The 16,467-nt window shown below is 32.3% G+C and overlaps 4 protein-coding genes across 4 annotated transcripts; 1 reads left to right on the top strand and 3 right to left on the bottom strand.

Moving 5' to 3' along the window:
- Positions 1 to 289: 289 nt before the first annotated feature.
- On the bottom strand, positions 290 to 2,870 carry LOTGIDRAFT_154147 (hypothetical protein; the record flags this gene model as incomplete). Its single annotated transcript, XM_009061864.1, has 6 exons — positions 290 to 361; positions 1,139 to 1,249; positions 1,596 to 1,697; positions 1,964 to 2,064; positions 2,361 to 2,478; positions 2,856 to 2,870. Coding segments are annotated over 6 exons (519 nt in total), but the record flags the coding sequence as incomplete, so codon positions are not given.
- Positions 2,871 to 4,198: 1,328 nt separating this feature from the next.
- On the bottom strand, positions 4,199 to 7,155 carry LOTGIDRAFT_154146 (hypothetical protein; the record flags this gene model as incomplete). Its single annotated transcript, XM_009061863.1, has 8 exons — positions 4,199 to 4,453; positions 4,686 to 4,940; positions 5,264 to 5,421; positions 5,700 to 5,822; positions 6,129 to 6,237; positions 6,434 to 6,533; positions 6,693 to 6,884; positions 7,088 to 7,155. 8 exons carry the CDS (start codon positions 7,153 to 7,155, stop codon positions 4,199 to 4,201), a joined length of 1,260 nt encoding a protein of 419 aa, XP_009060111.1.
- A 1,996-nt stretch (positions 7,156 to 9,151) lies between these two features.
- LOTGIDRAFT_228997 (hypothetical protein) lies at positions 9,152 to 11,323 on the top strand. Its single transcript, XM_009061862.1, has 3 exons — positions 9,152 to 9,248; positions 9,986 to 10,219; positions 10,349 to 11,323. Exons 2-3 carry the CDS (start codon positions 10,051 to 10,053, stop codon positions 11,227 to 11,229), a joined length of 1,050 nt encoding a protein of 349 aa, XP_009060110.1. The 5' UTR covers positions 9,152 to 9,248; positions 9,986 to 10,050; the 3' UTR covers positions 11,230 to 11,323.
- Positions 11,324 to 11,724: 401 nt separating this feature from the next.
- LOTGIDRAFT_228996 (hypothetical protein) lies at positions 11,725 to 16,154 on the bottom strand. The gene is made up of 10 exons (XM_009061861.1): positions 16,085 to 16,154; positions 15,055 to 15,298; positions 14,217 to 14,304; positions 13,824 to 13,956; positions 13,509 to 13,595; positions 13,058 to 13,187; positions 12,745 to 12,875; positions 12,411 to 12,546; positions 11,951 to 12,089; positions 11,725 to 11,804 (listed from the first exon to the last, which is right to left on the bottom strand). The coding sequence occupies exons 1-10, from the start codon at positions 16,106 to 16,108 to the stop codon at positions 11,777 to 11,779; spliced, it is 1,140 nt and encodes a 379-aa protein (XP_009060109.1). The 5' UTR covers positions 16,109 to 16,154; the 3' UTR covers positions 11,725 to 11,776.
- Positions 16,155 to 16,467: the final 313 nt, after the last annotated feature.

Genomic DNA, 16,467 nt, shown 5'->3' with positions numbered 1-16,467 from the left:
AAAGCTTGTAAAATTTAGATGACTTGAATGACTTGTTGAGTTCCTGGGCTAGCTAAGGGCCTGTGGGCAACTTGGATCAGATTTATTTTACAGTTACTGTACCTGCTCCTTTCATTGCATCCCTCAGATAGATACAATCATTTTCACAAGACCAATCTGTATCAGTTAAATCTTGATCTTTATTTTCATTAAACCAGTCAACTACAGGATCATCTGCTGGGTATTTATCAAGTGGTTTTACTGTACCAGAAGTCATTTCAAACGTCCCTGAAACTTTCTCTCTTCTCACCAATTCATTGACAAATGATTCCTTCATTTTGATTCTTACTTGTTCTCTTATTTCTTCTTCAGAAATACTGGGCTACAAAAAAGATGGGTGAACAGAATCATAGATCTCATGCACATGTAGAATTAACTTCAAACTAATTTTGTTCTGTTATGACATGCTAAGATTTTCTTATGCAAAATATATAATTACAGGCCAATTTCCAAAGTCTAAGATGTCAAAACTTTAACCACTATCCAATAATTAACAACAATTTCAAAATAAAAATGGTTCACTAATAAAGATAAATGATTAAAGATACATCATTGACGCTTAAAGTATCTCCTATGAATATACCTTTGTATGTCCCTAGTCTAAGACCTCAACCTTTCCTCCAAATTTTATAATTTCAAAAATTTGCAAATGCAACACACTGACTCCAAGTTACCTTCAACGATGTACAACACAGAACTGTCCAAACACAAGTGACAATCAATATTAAATTAGCAGACACACCAATTAAACAGTTATCAACATTAGTGATGACACAATTATTAAAAAAAAAAGGTTAATTACATGCCTATTATGAGAACAATACTTTGTTTTCGCAATATATAGGCCTAATATTCTGTTTTTTGGAAACTTCTGTGTTTCAATATCAGCTTTCACCTCAACACCACTTAATTTTACAAAATAAGACAAAACTTTTCATGGAAAATTGTTCAGGTTTGGAAATGAGGAACACTCTTGTCCTTAATCTGAAAAGGCTTTTGTCAACAAACATGTGTAATCATTTTTCTAATTCATTCTGGATTTTTTTTCTGTCGCCATCAAAATGAAAAATATTAATGATATATTTAAGATTAATCTTACTGTTGTTGATTGTTGTTGATTGCCACCATCATTATCATCATTACCACTGTCATTATTGCTTCTATTAGATTGATTCATCATCATCATTTGTGTTTGCATCATTTGCATTTGCTACAAAAAAAAATTAGTTTTAAAGAAAGTATTTTCAACACACAGTAAGTCAACAAATTTGTCTAAGATATATACACAAAAGGTACAAATTATCACTACTTATTATCCAGACCTATAGAAATGATCTTGATTATATATTTTAATGATAAATAATTCATCATTAAACCAGCTGACTATTACTACCATTATTCTATGTCCCCACATCCGATACATAGAAACCCTCACTTTCAATTTCACTATTTTGCATTTATGGACATACTATAATGGAGTCCCAAAACTTTTTAATTCTAGAATTTTTCAAAATATAATACGGCTGGGTTGGACTGTATGATCTATAACTAATTACCTGCATCTGCAGCATCTGTTGTTGTTGCATCTGAAACTGCATCAGATGATTATCATAATGATTTATGGTTCCAGTTGTTGGCATTTGCATTGGTGGTGGTGCCTTAAAAATAAACGATTTTTATATACTCATATTTATAGTGAATATAGTTTTGAATCATATTCCTCGAATTCAATAATTATTTTAATATAAGTTTGTCTGGCACTCATAAAGAACTCTTAAGATATTCAGTATCATGCATTGAATTATTCTATAATGCAATGCAAGAGTGGGTTTGATAGGTTATTACAAATAGTCTTAGCGTTGTCTTTCTGCTTGAACACATGTAAAAGAAGAGTCATGTTCAAATATTGTATTCATTTCTATACCTGTAGTCCTTGGTTCATCTGTGCAAATTGTTGAACTGCTGGTACAGTAAAACCTGGTACAGCACCTGACTGATTCTGACCAGCAACATAGCTGTATCCACCTGAAATCAAGTCAAACCTGATAGTTTAATACATAACTATAATTAGATGGTAGATGACAATATCCCCAAGAACATTCTCAAACCATAAGCTTATATATAGCTCTTGTGACAAAGTTATTTTTTACCTCCATTACCTTCCACAACACTCAATACCACTTAGTTTACTAACTCAACATCTCAAATATTTGAGTGCATAAACATCTGAGTGCATTGTTCCCACAAATTTTACACAATTTATCCTATAATTTCATAGTAATTTAGATATTATGAAGTTAAACATCATTTAATAACCCTACCTCCATACTGAGGTTGTTGGCCATATTGGTTCACATTATAGGCACTGTTATCATAGTTATGTTCTTGATATCCAGCACCTTGTCCGTAATAATTAACAGTCTGTCCAGGATAATTACTCTGATAAAAGAAATCATATAACTTTGAATTGTTATAAAAAAAGAATTCTCTACTTAATCATCGAAAGGACTATCTTTTGAGCTAAAAGGACAAGATCTGATTATGTTTAACTTACTGTTATTATAGATGATTAAAGCCTTTCTCTAAGTCAACAGTCCAAATGTCAACTAAATCATTGTATTCGATGTTAACTACATTTACATGTATATCTGTTAATATTTTTTTCCAAGGCTGCCATTGTAACTATCAGTACTGTTTTAATGCTTTTAAGTGTCTTTACAAAAATGACAAAATTCGATTTATCAAGAAATTAACAAAGACAGTAACTTCATATCAGTTATATTTGGAAGCTAAATGGCCAATAGAAATCATATTACCTGATAGTATGACATTTCTTCTGGCAAACTGAAAAACAAATCAAGAATTTCTTTCAGTTATCATACCTAATTCATATTCTTAATCTGAGTTTATTTTGCCTTTATAAAGTATTTTGTGTAAATGGAATAATTACTTTAAATAATCGCCCTGGCTTAAATATCTGAAACTACATGTATTTATGTTTAATAATACAACCTAGTGTGGCTTTAAAAAATGTACATTGTATTTATTTTTAATAGCTGAGCAGAATATGGCCCTCCTATATCTAAACCTTCTGAATCTTAAATTGTATATTTTAGGAAGTATAAAAACTTGCCTTCTTATTTTCCAAACCAAAAATCTCAAAGTTATACTTTTATATACAAATGTACACGGTTCACCAGTCACACAACAAAACAGAAAAAATCCTTAGTATTAACCAAAATTAATGGTTATTGAGCGTCATAACTACCATGGAGATATTAGTTTACTGACCTTGACATTGCAATAACAGTAAATTAAGGCCTGCCTATAATAATTATTTGATTCTCATTTCTAAATGTGAAACAGTTAATAATAGTAATTTTTTACAGTATGAACTCTTCAAGATTTACTGATTTGAAGGCTTACTATTCTATTTACCGGTATTAATTTACAAGGTTACATATCAAAAGATGTGCTAGAGTTAAGCTAGGCCTTTAGAAAATGCTTCAAAAAAACCACATCATTGTAACTGTTGGAAGCATGATATCTCTTGTGAACAGATAGTTCAAAAAAAATCTCATGTTGATCTGATGTTTATAAAAAAAAGTATTTTACTCAGAACATGCAACTTTACCAATGTGATGTTTGTAAAAAGTCTTTTACTCAATCATGTCGTCCTTGCATGATGTTGATACTGTATCGAAGTGACCACTGTTAATTGTCTTTAAGAAGAAAGAAATATTTGAGAAAGAGAATAGATACTTTCAAGATCATGGTACATATTTACTAGAACTGCACGAAAATCACATAATTCCTTCAAATATACCTCAAACTAGAAATTTCACTTTCTATTTCTATATATGTCTTTTCTATATATGGCAGATTCTCATAAAATGAAGAGACAGTCGTCGTTTGAACTTTTGAATGTGGATCTTTCTAGACACATGGATTTGAAGGCAAAAATTTTGATGGTGAGCTAGGGATTAGAATCCCCTTCGAAGAGGCCACATAGATCATTATTGTGAATATATCGCAGTTCACCATAATTAGTGTGCACCCCATCCTGACAAAAAATTATACTATTAAAGTGGTTATATAATATACACCCTGTCCTAGATTAGCTGAGTAAGGTAGCTTATATTGGTTTATTTTTATTAAATCACAATTTACTTTTAACAGCATTTTGAATGTCAGCTAGTGACTGAAACACAGTCCTCTTAACAATTTTCTTTTCAATCTTATGAATACATTTATACAAGGCTTGATATACTAAATATCTACTGTCTTGTACCCCAGATTTAAAAGTAGAAAGTAAGTTAAGATGATTGGTGATATAAGCTGATCCAACTTGGTACTGACTATCTGATAGTCCTATCTGCCCACCAAAACCACTATGACCAAACATATAAGTCACCTGAAATTAGAGTTAAAACTTTCATTCATTAAAAAACAACTTATTCATGCTTTTTGTGAAAAGAACATGCTCAATATCCAAAAATGCTTGGATAGCTAAATTTGAGCTTTATTAATTGTTAAAACAGACAACTGCGCCCTATAACTCCATTGTAATCAAACTTTTAATGATTTAATAATATAAATTACTGAAATATAACATTCCATTAAATACTAGAAACTAATCTTCGTACCTTATCATTTTCTACAACTGGAAATATCATAATACCTAATCCAAAAATATCTTGAGCTCCAGTAGTTACATCATAACCTTTAGTAAGTGGTTGTTTCATTAGCTCAAGAGTATATTTTGATATTAGTTGTTTACCATTCAATGTACCACCAGCTGCTAGGATACTGTGAAATTTAGCCAATGCTTCAGCAGTTGAGAATCCATGAGAAGAACCAGATGGTAGGCACATAAAGTCAGGATTGTTAATAATATGAGCCTGAAAAAATAAATGAGTTGTCTTTTTAAATAGCAATTGAATAGTGGATAGTCATTACTTCAACACCAAACTTTGGTAAAACATTGACTGCCATCTACTGTATCTAACTAATGTAGATATGAAACACAGAATTATTTCATGGAAACTAATTAACCTTTACATTGTCAGAATTAGGCAAGTAATCCAGCACAAAAATGGGAACTGTTTAATGTTTATGCAAATGTGATGTACAAAATTGAAAATCTGTAATTATATTTCTCTTGATGTATTTTGTATTTTTAAGAGAGCAGAGTACAATGGATTAGAAAATGAATTACACCCACATGTTTCCAACCTTGGTTAACAATAGCTAACAGTTTTGGATCTCCTGACATAGAAATTTCACCATGTGTATCAACCAATTGACCATCACTTCTATTTATAGAAATTTTGGCACATTTATACTGAGATTTTTTGGGTAATCCAATATCAATTCTCAAATCTACAACAAAGGTAAATTTTCTTCAGTATAAAGTTTTGGTTCCATACTATTGATATTTCAGATTCTTGAAAGACTGTACACATAATACAATCATGAATTTTTAATCTGAAGTGGTCTACCTGAGTCAAATGCTGCTTTTGACATTGATATTATGTAATTTTACACAAAACATTGTATGTTGTCTATTCAGCATATTTTCTTTGGGAAAATTGGATATGTCTTATAAGATATAGGAATGGCTGACTATACATATATAGCTACTAATGACTGATAAATACCAAATTCTTTAGCAATCTCTTCCCCAAAATACTGAGCTAATCCTCTGAATTTCCAATCAACTCTTCTTACTATTTGGTCCAGGTATAATGCAAATGTATGGACATGGTAACCATATTGGTGTCCTGAAAGAAAAAGAAAATATATTTTCTAATGGTACATTGTTGGATGAACTTCCAGTTTCAAACTGAGATATTTTGCTAACCTTTTTTTTATGGGTTAAACTTGACCTATCAAAATCATAGAATGAACCATCTGCAGATAATCAATGAAACAAAATACAACTAGAACAATATATGTTATTGGTGATCAACACTTGACTAAAAAGACACAAAGCAACAGACATGTTCAAGACATAGTGAAATAATTGGGGTTCTACCACTAAGCCAACCTTCATACTGAAAACTAAACTTGGTCACAGTATTTAGTACCTGGTTTCCATAAAGGTTTTTGTTTTGCTAAAATCTCTCCTAGTTTTCTAGGATTGTCCACCAGTAATGATAATCTGTAAGAATCATCTTCTATACCAGCCAATCCTGCCTAAATAATAATCAACAGTTTATCAAAACTTTACCTAAAAATAAAGAAATTAACAAGGTTTTTTTGTAATTTTCATTAAAAAAGCCTTAAATGGATAATTTTTTAAGACATATAGACATAAATATTGTTCGCAGTTCATTGTTGAAATTTGAGCCTGCCAGAATTATCCACACTAATGATTGTTCTCTTAACTGACCTTATGACATAAAAATTCTTCCAGTCTGATTTTATCTTTCCCATTTTGACCAAATTCGGGCCAATATGTGGAAATGTATTCTGAATATTTCAACAACCCTCTGAAAAAGAAAACACTGCCAATAAAAATAATAGTATTGCTTGAATAATTCAAACAAGGGTTTATTAGATTTCTTTTCTAAATTCCCATAAAAGTCAGACCAGCAACCAGGTTGGAGGACTAAAACCAGAAAAAAGATTGATTCATTATTATGACATACCTATCTACCAGGTGTGCTATAACAACTGCCGAAATAGTCTTTGTACAAGAATATATACAAGAAACTGTTTCCTGTTTCCATTCCCTTCTGCACAGAGCATCACATTCTCCTCCCCAAATATTAACCACTAACTCTCCTCTATAATACACAGCAAAACTACCTCCTTTTTCTAATCCACTTCTTATATTATCTCTGTTAAAATGAACAAAGACATGTTTTTTATTTTGAAAAGCAAAATGTAATAATGGGAATATCAGTCAGTCAATTTGGTGCATTTGGACTGTAATCGAGTAGATAGGCACACCACATGACGTTTAACATAGAACAGTATACAGTTCTATGAATTTACACATTCATTTGTTTATCAGTGAACGTACAGCCGTACACCCTTTTACCTAAAAACTTTTTCCACTTCTTCAAAGCCCGATTTAACAAAACCACCTGCAGGAGTTTCTTGCGCCATTCTGACTTTATATTATATTCTTTACATGGTTCGTTAAAAAGGACAACCGGATAGATAAACTGGAAAAATGGGGTTAAAGGTCACATTAAGAATAGAAGATAATGAATCTGGTAGTAAGTGCATGTCTTTGAAGTGTCCATGGCTCCATGGTTATAACGGACAGCCGAAAAATTGTTTTATGACAAAATGATACGAGAGTGTGTGTAGGCCTAGATCAGTAAGACCTACCACATAATGTATAAACTTATGGCATAGTTTAATTTTAATTTGTTTACCAAATTTCAGTTTTGGATAATCAATTTAAATTTTGATTTGCTTTCCAATTCTATAAAAATGTTCCGGTTGTAGATCAAGCCAATGACGTCAGAAATAACGTACGTATGCTACTTCAAGATATGAACCGACAAGGAACCGAGCAAAAAAAACGACCTCACGAATTCTAATATGCTACTTAGGCACAGTAAAAGGATTGGGATAGTAGAGAAGAGATCACGGAAGATATTAAGATACAATGGATCCAGCTAAACCGTCTCGTTGCTCAAAGTTGTAGAGTTGATATGATTCGCAGGATGTCGTGATACATTTTAATTAAAAAATCGTGGATCGCAAAAAGGGTTATCTTGACTTGCAAATTGCAATGCGATACCACTTAAATTGAAGCCTGCTCAAGGGATCCTGCCATCCATGTTCCATTAATGGAAGAGCACACAAGCGGTCTTGGTCGGAAAGTGTTGTCGTCGATTAGAGTCTTGTCTTGAGTTTCAACGACTGGTACGGACACACGAGGAGACAAAAATCATCTTGTTGTGGAAGCAACGGACACACGCGACGCTTTACTCAAGATTCGAGTCAGGAGACAAAAATCTCCGACCAAGACCGCTCGTGTGCCCGCACCTTAATGGAACATTGCTTTAGCATACCACATCAAGTTGCACGCCGTTGCTAAAACTTATATATTGATCATAACTCAATATAGACACAGCTTTCTGAATGAGTTTTATGCAGGATTAATTGAAGATTAAATAAAGAACTATTGCTAGTATTGGAGTGTTTTATTACTATAGAGATTTTTTTTTTAAATCACTCTCTGGGTTTAGTAGAAATATTTTATTGACCAAGTGCCATTTAAAGATTATAACTCTTTATATAATATGATCAAACCCATGGTATAGTTGGGGCAGTGGCATGCCACTTAAACCACTAAAATATGAATGTATTATTGGAAATTATACATTTGTCGTCGCAACGGCAGATGGATGCATACTACGTAAATTTTCACATTGAGAGGGCGAAATTTACCATTCACGTCTGATTTCTTTATATGGATGTGGATTATATTTAGTATCTGACGTATATTCACGTGTTTACTTTTGTCTCGGTTATCAAAAATGCATAGCTTTACTGTTACGTGTCATTCAGAAAAACAAAAGACTGGATAATTGCAACTACTCATTGACGTAAAATGAAATACAATCGGATTTACTCGATGCTATCAAAATATCTCTACAATATTCCAATATGATTTTGCAAATGCAATGACAATAGACTCTCTTTTATCAGTCTTATAACGTGTATTTTGGCACAATATTTATATCAATACAATATCAGAAATGTGTAGAATTACAAGTCAAATTATTTTCTATAATGAATTTAAAAGTATATCGGAGGCCAATATGAAGTTAGTGTGCTACATGTGACAACATTGTATGGCAAATTGCCAATATTTTCTGATGCAACGTTTACTGGTCGATTTACAGTTTTTGAAAACTATCGATATGATAAAGAGTTACATTTTGGATTGCTTTTCAAGTTTGGTTCCGAAGTCTTCTTCATTAAAGTTTGATAATTTATAACATTTCAACGAGCTGTTCATTTGATGGAGTTCTTGATTTATAAAATATAGAACGTAGAAACAATATTAAACCCTTGGCGGATGGATATGAAATGAAATATTCCTTTTTGAGGGGAGAACGTGCGGCGTGGCGCATTCTTTACTGAGAATTCAATGTGTTATAATCTGTCAAATTCTAATATGGCAGCTTAAATTTGGGCACTTGCTACGGCACCGTGCAAAGTCACACACTCAAAATGGCGTAAGTATTTATTTATTTTAATTTGTTACCTTCCAGATTTCTGACTAGTAATTTCTAGGCTAGTCTAAAACTAAAAATTAGATCTAGTCTAGCCTAATCAAATGCGTAGTTAGTAAGACAATTTTTATGGGATTTTTTTTATGGAAACTAATTTGCAACGTGACTGTCGTAGCCTATCACACGACTCATCAGTTGTAGGATGGAACCAATGAATTAAAGCCAGCTATTAATTAAGAAAAAATGTAAGACTAAGCCTAATGACATTTTGAAAATCAATATTGTCCTTTCTTATTCATTATGCAGACCCGAGATTCTGCTTTTTTGGAGTGACAGTGATGGGATCTAATCTACCCTGTAATGACTGATAGAGAAGTCTACTAACGTAGCCGTTCTCTCTATTGTACATGATATCAAAAATATTTCTGAAGTGCCCACTTTTTAACAATAAAGACAATATACTATCCATGACCATAGTGGGAACACCTAGGGGACGAAATGGCTGACCTTGTCTTAAGGTCAAAATTTGACCTTTCAAGGTAAACCATTTGAAACTTTTCCCTACCATGGCTATTCTGCTAAGCATTGACCTTCTTAATATAAGGGTCCTAGTCTGGAATAAAAAATAAATTCAGGCTTTCTAATCAGCCTTTGGTAGTTAGGGTGCAGGAGCACCTGGTAGGCCTTATAGGTAATTGTCAAATCTCAGGTCGCATATAATTTGTGTTTTGTAATTCCAGGAATTTTCAAGATGTTTACCCAAGCGGACTTATTCATTCGACTATAGAAATCAAAACGATTCAACATGTCGGTACAGGAGATGGAAGATTTTACCAGTTTGATGGAAGGGTGGGGAGATGGTTTAATGACCCTGTCCGATGACCTAGGGTCTGGTGTGTACAGTAGTGTTAAAGATGAAAACCAGAATACATCAACTGGTATCTTTGAAGATGTGCTGGAGGCTCCAAGTATAGGTAAGGCATATGATAATTCTGTAATATGCAAATTTGAATTTTGGCATTGCCTGTGAAATGTTTCTAAATGTAAAATTTCAAAGTATAAAGACAAAACAGAAATTTTGATTCTTTGCTTTTTCATTTCAGACCCTTTTGCAGAATCCTGGATGGAACAAACGAGTTTGTCACAAATGTTAGAGGAGTTGACTGGTATGGCAATGGAGACGATGCCAGTTCCAGTTGCTCCAGTAATCGAAGAGAAAGTAGAAGTGGCAGCTGATGTTGACTGCTCTGTTCTTACTGACTTTGGCTTGGGCCAAGATGAGTTTGAACTGTTGCAACAACTTGTAGAGAAAGCCACAGAAATGGATTCAAATTCATCCTATATTCCTCTATCAGAGCAAACCACTGATAATATTCCTGGAGAGAGCACAATTCAGGTGGCTCCAGTTATATCATTAGATGATAGTGGAATAGGTTCTATGGATTCATTCTTAGATCATACCACCACAGTAGATACAGCCGATATGGACGACAATACTCTTTCACAATCGTCAATTAGTGATGTTGAAAGTATTTTATCATCTTCTCCAAGTTCCCCTTCATCTTCTATATCAAGTAGTGATTGTAGCACTAATAGCGAACTTTATAAATTAATGACCCAACCATGTCATAAACGTTATAGCACTCCTAGATCATCACCATACTCATCGCCTAGTACTTCAAACAAAAAATCGAAAGCGAAATCTGTGTTAACTGATAGTGACAGTTTAGAATCTCAGTTTTTGTCTAAAAAAGAGCGCAAGAAACTTCAGAACAAGAATGCCGCCATTCGATATAGACAAAAGAAAAAAGCAGAAGCTGATGACATAAAGCTTGAGGAAGACCAACTTCAGGACAAGAACGACAAATTACAAGATAAAGTGGATGAGTTGCAACGAGAAATTGCATACATGAAAAATCTGATGACTGAGGTATACAAAGCAAGAGGAAGTGTTAAATTGACAAAAGTGACTATAGCTTCTTAACTTTGTGAATCATTTGTTTATTCCATGTGTAGGTCATGTCAATGTAATTATTTTGTTAAATATTTATTGTACATATAAAAATCATTTAGATTGTATGTTCGTTATTGCATTACAATTCTATTATTATTCACTGGACATGCATCCATGTGGTTATTGTGGAAGGTTGGGTCAACACAGATCTTTTATACCCATGAGCTGAACAGCCAGCGGTTATCGATTAACCCATTTATTTATGTGGGCATCGTCATTAACCCATTTATTTAATAAATATGTGGGCATCGTCACTCTCCAGAGCAAATGACATCCTGTATACAATGTGTTTACATTTTTAATAAATGGGCAATGGGTGTTCCTGAATACCTCTCGCTCGGTTTTCTTTTTGAATACGCAAGTTAACTAGGGGGTAATGGAGTTCTAATGAATTAGTTGTTGTCTGAGTTTAGCATGAAGAGCAATTATTTCCCTTGAATTACAGACCAATGTAAAGATATAAGACCAGTTTGAATAATGTTTATTACTGACACTCTTTCCCCAAAAAAAGCTGCAACTAATCAAATATAACTACTGACTTTATTCTGCAAAAGAGAAAAAATTTACCTAAGTTTAAACTAAGATAAAATATTGAAACAGTAAAAATTGAAAGTTGGAATTGACACATGAAGGTCTGTATTTCTACCAATAACTCCTGATTTGAATATAGAGATGCTCAATTTATACCAACCCTACTCCTTTCCTCATGTAGTCGAATCCCTCATTTATTTTAGCTAATGGTAATGTAAAACTAACAAATTCATCTACTTTTAATTTATTTTGCATGTACTCTTCAACCAGTGTTGGCAAACTGTCCTGGCTTTTCCAACCTACAGTGGGAACAAATTAGAATATATCACGGAACACACCTCTGATAATTACAAGCATGTTTTTAGGAGGAAATGTCAATTTCATAAAGCCTTGTATACTACCTTGAACATGAAGATTTAGAGGCCTATAGATGTATCTATAGATATTGAATTCGTTTTATAAAATATTTTCTACGACATGCAAGAATAAATTCAGAGTTTCTTGCCAAGCAAGTTGGATTGTCACATTATACAAAATCATTTTAAGGGGAATGCAAATCAAAGAATAGAAATAGATAAATGTTTTGAATTCTGTGTGATAAAAAACACTAATTTTCGAACCTCCAAATACAGACCCTTTCCAAACACATCCTGTAACAATGGAGTAAGGTTTTGCTGTTAATTCTGCTCCAGGTGGTGTCATTCCTAATATAGTTGATACACCCCATCCTTTATGACAGGCATCAAGTGATGCTCTCTGAATTAGATAGAAATTTTATTTGCACCTTGAAGATAAATTTTCATTTTGTGACCAAATGAAAACAAGATTTTGGTAACTAGTTTTGAACTAGCTAACTACACCAATTGCAGAAATAATCATGCAGCTTCTTAGCTAGTATTTCTTCTGATGACACACTTATCATGTGATAATATTATATCCAATGAATTAATTTACCATTGCTTCAACACTACCAATACATTCAAATGTATAATCACACCCTCCATCTGTTTTCTCTACTATAACTTCTTGTATTGGTTTATCATAATCCTTAGGATTTATAAATTCTGTACATCCAAAATCTTCAGCTACATTTAAATTTAAAACTATTTATAAAATGTCCTAATAGGTGTACAACTAATAAATACAGTAACATATTAAAAATAAAGTGGTGTAATGAGTAATGTTTTCTGCCTATTGGCTAGCTTTATCAATAGTCTCTTTTAACAAGTCATAAGTATCAAATTAAGTAAGCTAACCAAACACTTACCAACTTTGAATTTATCAGAGTTAATATCTACACCAATAATTCTTTTAGCACCAGCTATTTTACACCCCATAATAACAGCTAATCCTACAGCTCCTAATCCCCAAACAGCACATGTTGAACCAGATTCAACCTACAATAACAAAATCAAACTTTAACCTATCTTATATAAATAACATATTCTTATATTGAACCAGATTCAAACCTATCTTTAATGATCACATACTGAATCTAAGAGAATCATAAAAAAAAAAAATCTTGTCTTAATTTCAGATATGCCTACTTAAACAGGTGACTTGTAAGACGACAAATTCATACAACATTTTTAGAGAATTCACATTCCAAAATGCACACAAACTGTTGCAAACCGCTAAAATTTAACCTAACCATCAATTTGGGGAGTTTTTTTTTAAACTTTAATAGTCAAAAAAAGTAATTAAAATATCTTATTAACTTGAGCAGTGTTGACAACAGCTCCATACCCTGTTGATATACTACAGCCTAATAAACAAACTTTCTCTGATGGTGCAGTGGAATCTACCTACAATCATCAGGAAACAGTTCAGTTTTTATAAAAACAAATTACTTCAATAAGAACAAAATGGTTACAAATAAGAAATTGTATTCTGATTAAATAAAATTTACAGCGACACCTTTAACTTTTTGAGGTTAGATCAAAATTGCTTCACTATTCATTATTTTTTATTATTCAGAAATACACATTTAGAAGCACTATAATGTTTGAATTACAAACGAATAAATTGTCTACCTTGCAAACAGAAACATCAGCTACAACAGTATATTCACTGAATGTACTACATCCCATAAAATGGAATAACTTTTTACCATTACATCGAAATCTGGACGTTCCATCAGGCATCACACCTTTCATCTGGGTAGCTCTATCAAACAATAATTCAGTAGCAATACAGATAGTATTTCAAAACATATAGAGTATGTTTGTATATTTGAGGTAGAAATAATTATCCAGGGGGCAAATAGCACCATGCTTGCTCCTTTCAAATTATCCTTGAATAATGGTGTATTTATGCTTGGATTGCAACAACTCAAACAATTATCAATTATCATGTGTCATGGCTAATGCCATCAAAGAGAGATGTGTCAACTCCTTTCTATGAAAAATTCTTTATATTTTTCTTACCTTACTTTTGAGCAGAAGTTAGTTTTAGGGTTTTTACAGAATTTACACTGGTAACATTGAGGGTAATAAAGTGGCACTACATGATCACCTGAAATAGTAAAATCAAACGCTCTCTACCCACACATAAGTCAATAGAGTATTCAAGATGGAGCATTTTTTTTTTAATGTTATTCTTTTGAAAATTCATATGCATAAATCATTGACTAAGCACTTTTGTCCAACTGTAGACATTCAGACATGTTTAAGTTTTAAAGATGGGTTCCCTTATCTTTGTGTATGAAAATGGAAATTCTAATACATATATGAATAGAAAGTAGAGGTGTTCTTATCATTTGGAAAATTGCCAGTTTGTCTCAAATGTCCATAATCAATTCATAATTAGCTAAATTGAAGAAAATTACCAGCAGAATTCCAATTAGTGGCCGATCAAGAAAGGTCAAAAAGTCTTTTTTGTGTTTTTCCAGACTGTACATACATGAACATTTATGATTGGTTAAAACTCTTAATTATATGCAATAAGAACATAATGATATGATTATGAGTACAAGACAATTCATTAGAAACATCAATTAATCAAATAGTTTGAGAACCCATCTTTAACTCCATCATTATCAGATCTCAAAGTAATAGTGCAACACTTATAAGAATGATAATCATTTAAGTGTTTGGTTCAATAAGATACGGAATGATTTTAACCAAAATTATAACCTCAAGAGTTCAATAACAGTCATTCCAGAACATAATTAACATTATGCCAGACAGCTATGTCTTCAAGATATAAAAATTTGCATGAGTATATTTGAATGGGAATATTTACAGCAAAATATATTAGTCTTACCAGGCGCTACATTTGTAACTCCTTCACCAACACTTTCAACAATACCAGCTCCTTCATGTCCTAATATTACTGGATAATTCTTACTAGGGTCTACCCTATCTAACAAATAGGCATCTGTCTTACATACACCGGTAGCTAGAATTTTAATTCTGACTTCTCCAGCTCTAGGTGGCTCAACCTCGATAGTTTCTATAACTAATGGTGTATTAACTTCCCATAATACTGCGGCTTTACATCGAATTTTCTGAATATCAAGTAAAATTGTTAACACCAAAACTTGCTTTTATCAAACATCAAGAGTGATTTTGTTTATAAATGCAATATCAGTGGAATAGTATATTCTTAAATGGTAGCAAACAAATGATTGTTTTTTCACTTTGTTTTAAATGACATTATAGAAAACAAAATCATGTAGCATGTTGGAAAATTGTCAATTGTACACAATGTTTTTAAAGAAATGAAATAGATATTATCCTTATGATCTACAACATGCAGACAAGTGCTATTTTAAATATGTATCATCACAAAAATAATTTTCTATTGCCGTCCAAATTTATCCAGAGTTTCTCCTTTTCCTTACAATGAAATCTCTATATGTTATGCTCAGTCAGATTCTTAACAACCTATTCTAGTAGGTTAAAGGAATTGTAAAAAGGTTTTTGTTAACTTTTTATGTGTATTGATGACACTGATAGCACAGACTTGCTCTATGCCATTTTTCAGTCAAACATCTGTGGCAATTCCACTAAAACCAAACATTTTATGATGTCACTACAACAAAAGCTGTTATAACATCTAGGCTAGGGCTAATGTTTTAGTATAATAATTACAACACCCACAGAAGTCGGACTGAAAAACAGAATGCTGCAATTTGGTGTCTTAGTATCCTCAATACACATAAAGTTAAAAAAAAATCTTAACAATCCCTTAAATCGGTTTAAATATTTCATAATCAAATGTAGTTCATGGACACAACCTTGAGAAATGAACTCTGAACTTCACTGGCCAAGTATTAAACATATGAATTTACCTTGCTGAGTGTATCAGATGCCATGTTGTTTGGTTGTAACTAGATCTGTTCAGTTCTGACTGGTTTAATCCTCTACCAACGACCAGACACTAACTTCGTCACTTTAATTTCTCATATCTTTATCTTGTTATCAAATAATGTGACCCAATTCTCACATTGTTATCTGAGTGGATTTTAACTTGTAATCTGTTATCTAGATATATCTATATATCTTCATTATAATACTTGCTGAGAATACCTCAAATGGGTCAATGGACTTATACATAAGAAAATTCTAAAGAAATGATTCCGACAAATAAGTGCAAAATTATCTATTATTCTTGCATTTTATATGGTATTCCTAGAGTGAAATAGTTTATTGAAGCTAAATACCTTTCCTTCAA

This window comes from Lottia gigantea (assembly GCF_000327385.1).
Source record: "Lottia gigantea unplaced genomic scaffold LOTGIsca_5, whole genome shotgun sequence".
Taxonomy (NCBI): domain Eukaryota; kingdom Metazoa; phylum Mollusca; class Gastropoda; family Lottiidae; genus Lottia; species Lottia gigantea.
The sequence above is the reverse complement of the archived record's forward strand: the minus strand, read 5'-3'. Positions and strand labels throughout refer to the sequence as shown.

Bases quoted from the DNA above. Each gene is read 5' to 3' on its own strand.
- LOTGIDRAFT_228996 (XM_009061861.1), bottom strand. From the start codon at position 16,108: ATGGCATCTGATACACTCAGCAAG. The intron at 13,596-13,823 runs GTAGACAATTTA...TGATGATTGTAG, and splicing joins CTGATGTTTCTGTTTGCAAG to GTAGATTCCACTGCACCATC. The intron at 13,188-13,508 runs GTTAATAAGATA...TTGTTATTGTAG, and splicing joins CTGTTGTCAACACTGCTCAA to GTTGAATCTGGTTCAACATG.
- LOTGIDRAFT_228997 (XM_009061862.1), top strand. From the start codon at position 10,051: ATGTCGGTACAGGAGATGGAAGATTTTACCAGTTTGATGGAAGGGTGG. The intron at 10,220-10,348 runs GTAAGGCATATG...TTTTCATTTCAG, and splicing joins GCTGGAGGCTCCAAGTATAG to ACCCTTTTGCAGAATCCTGG.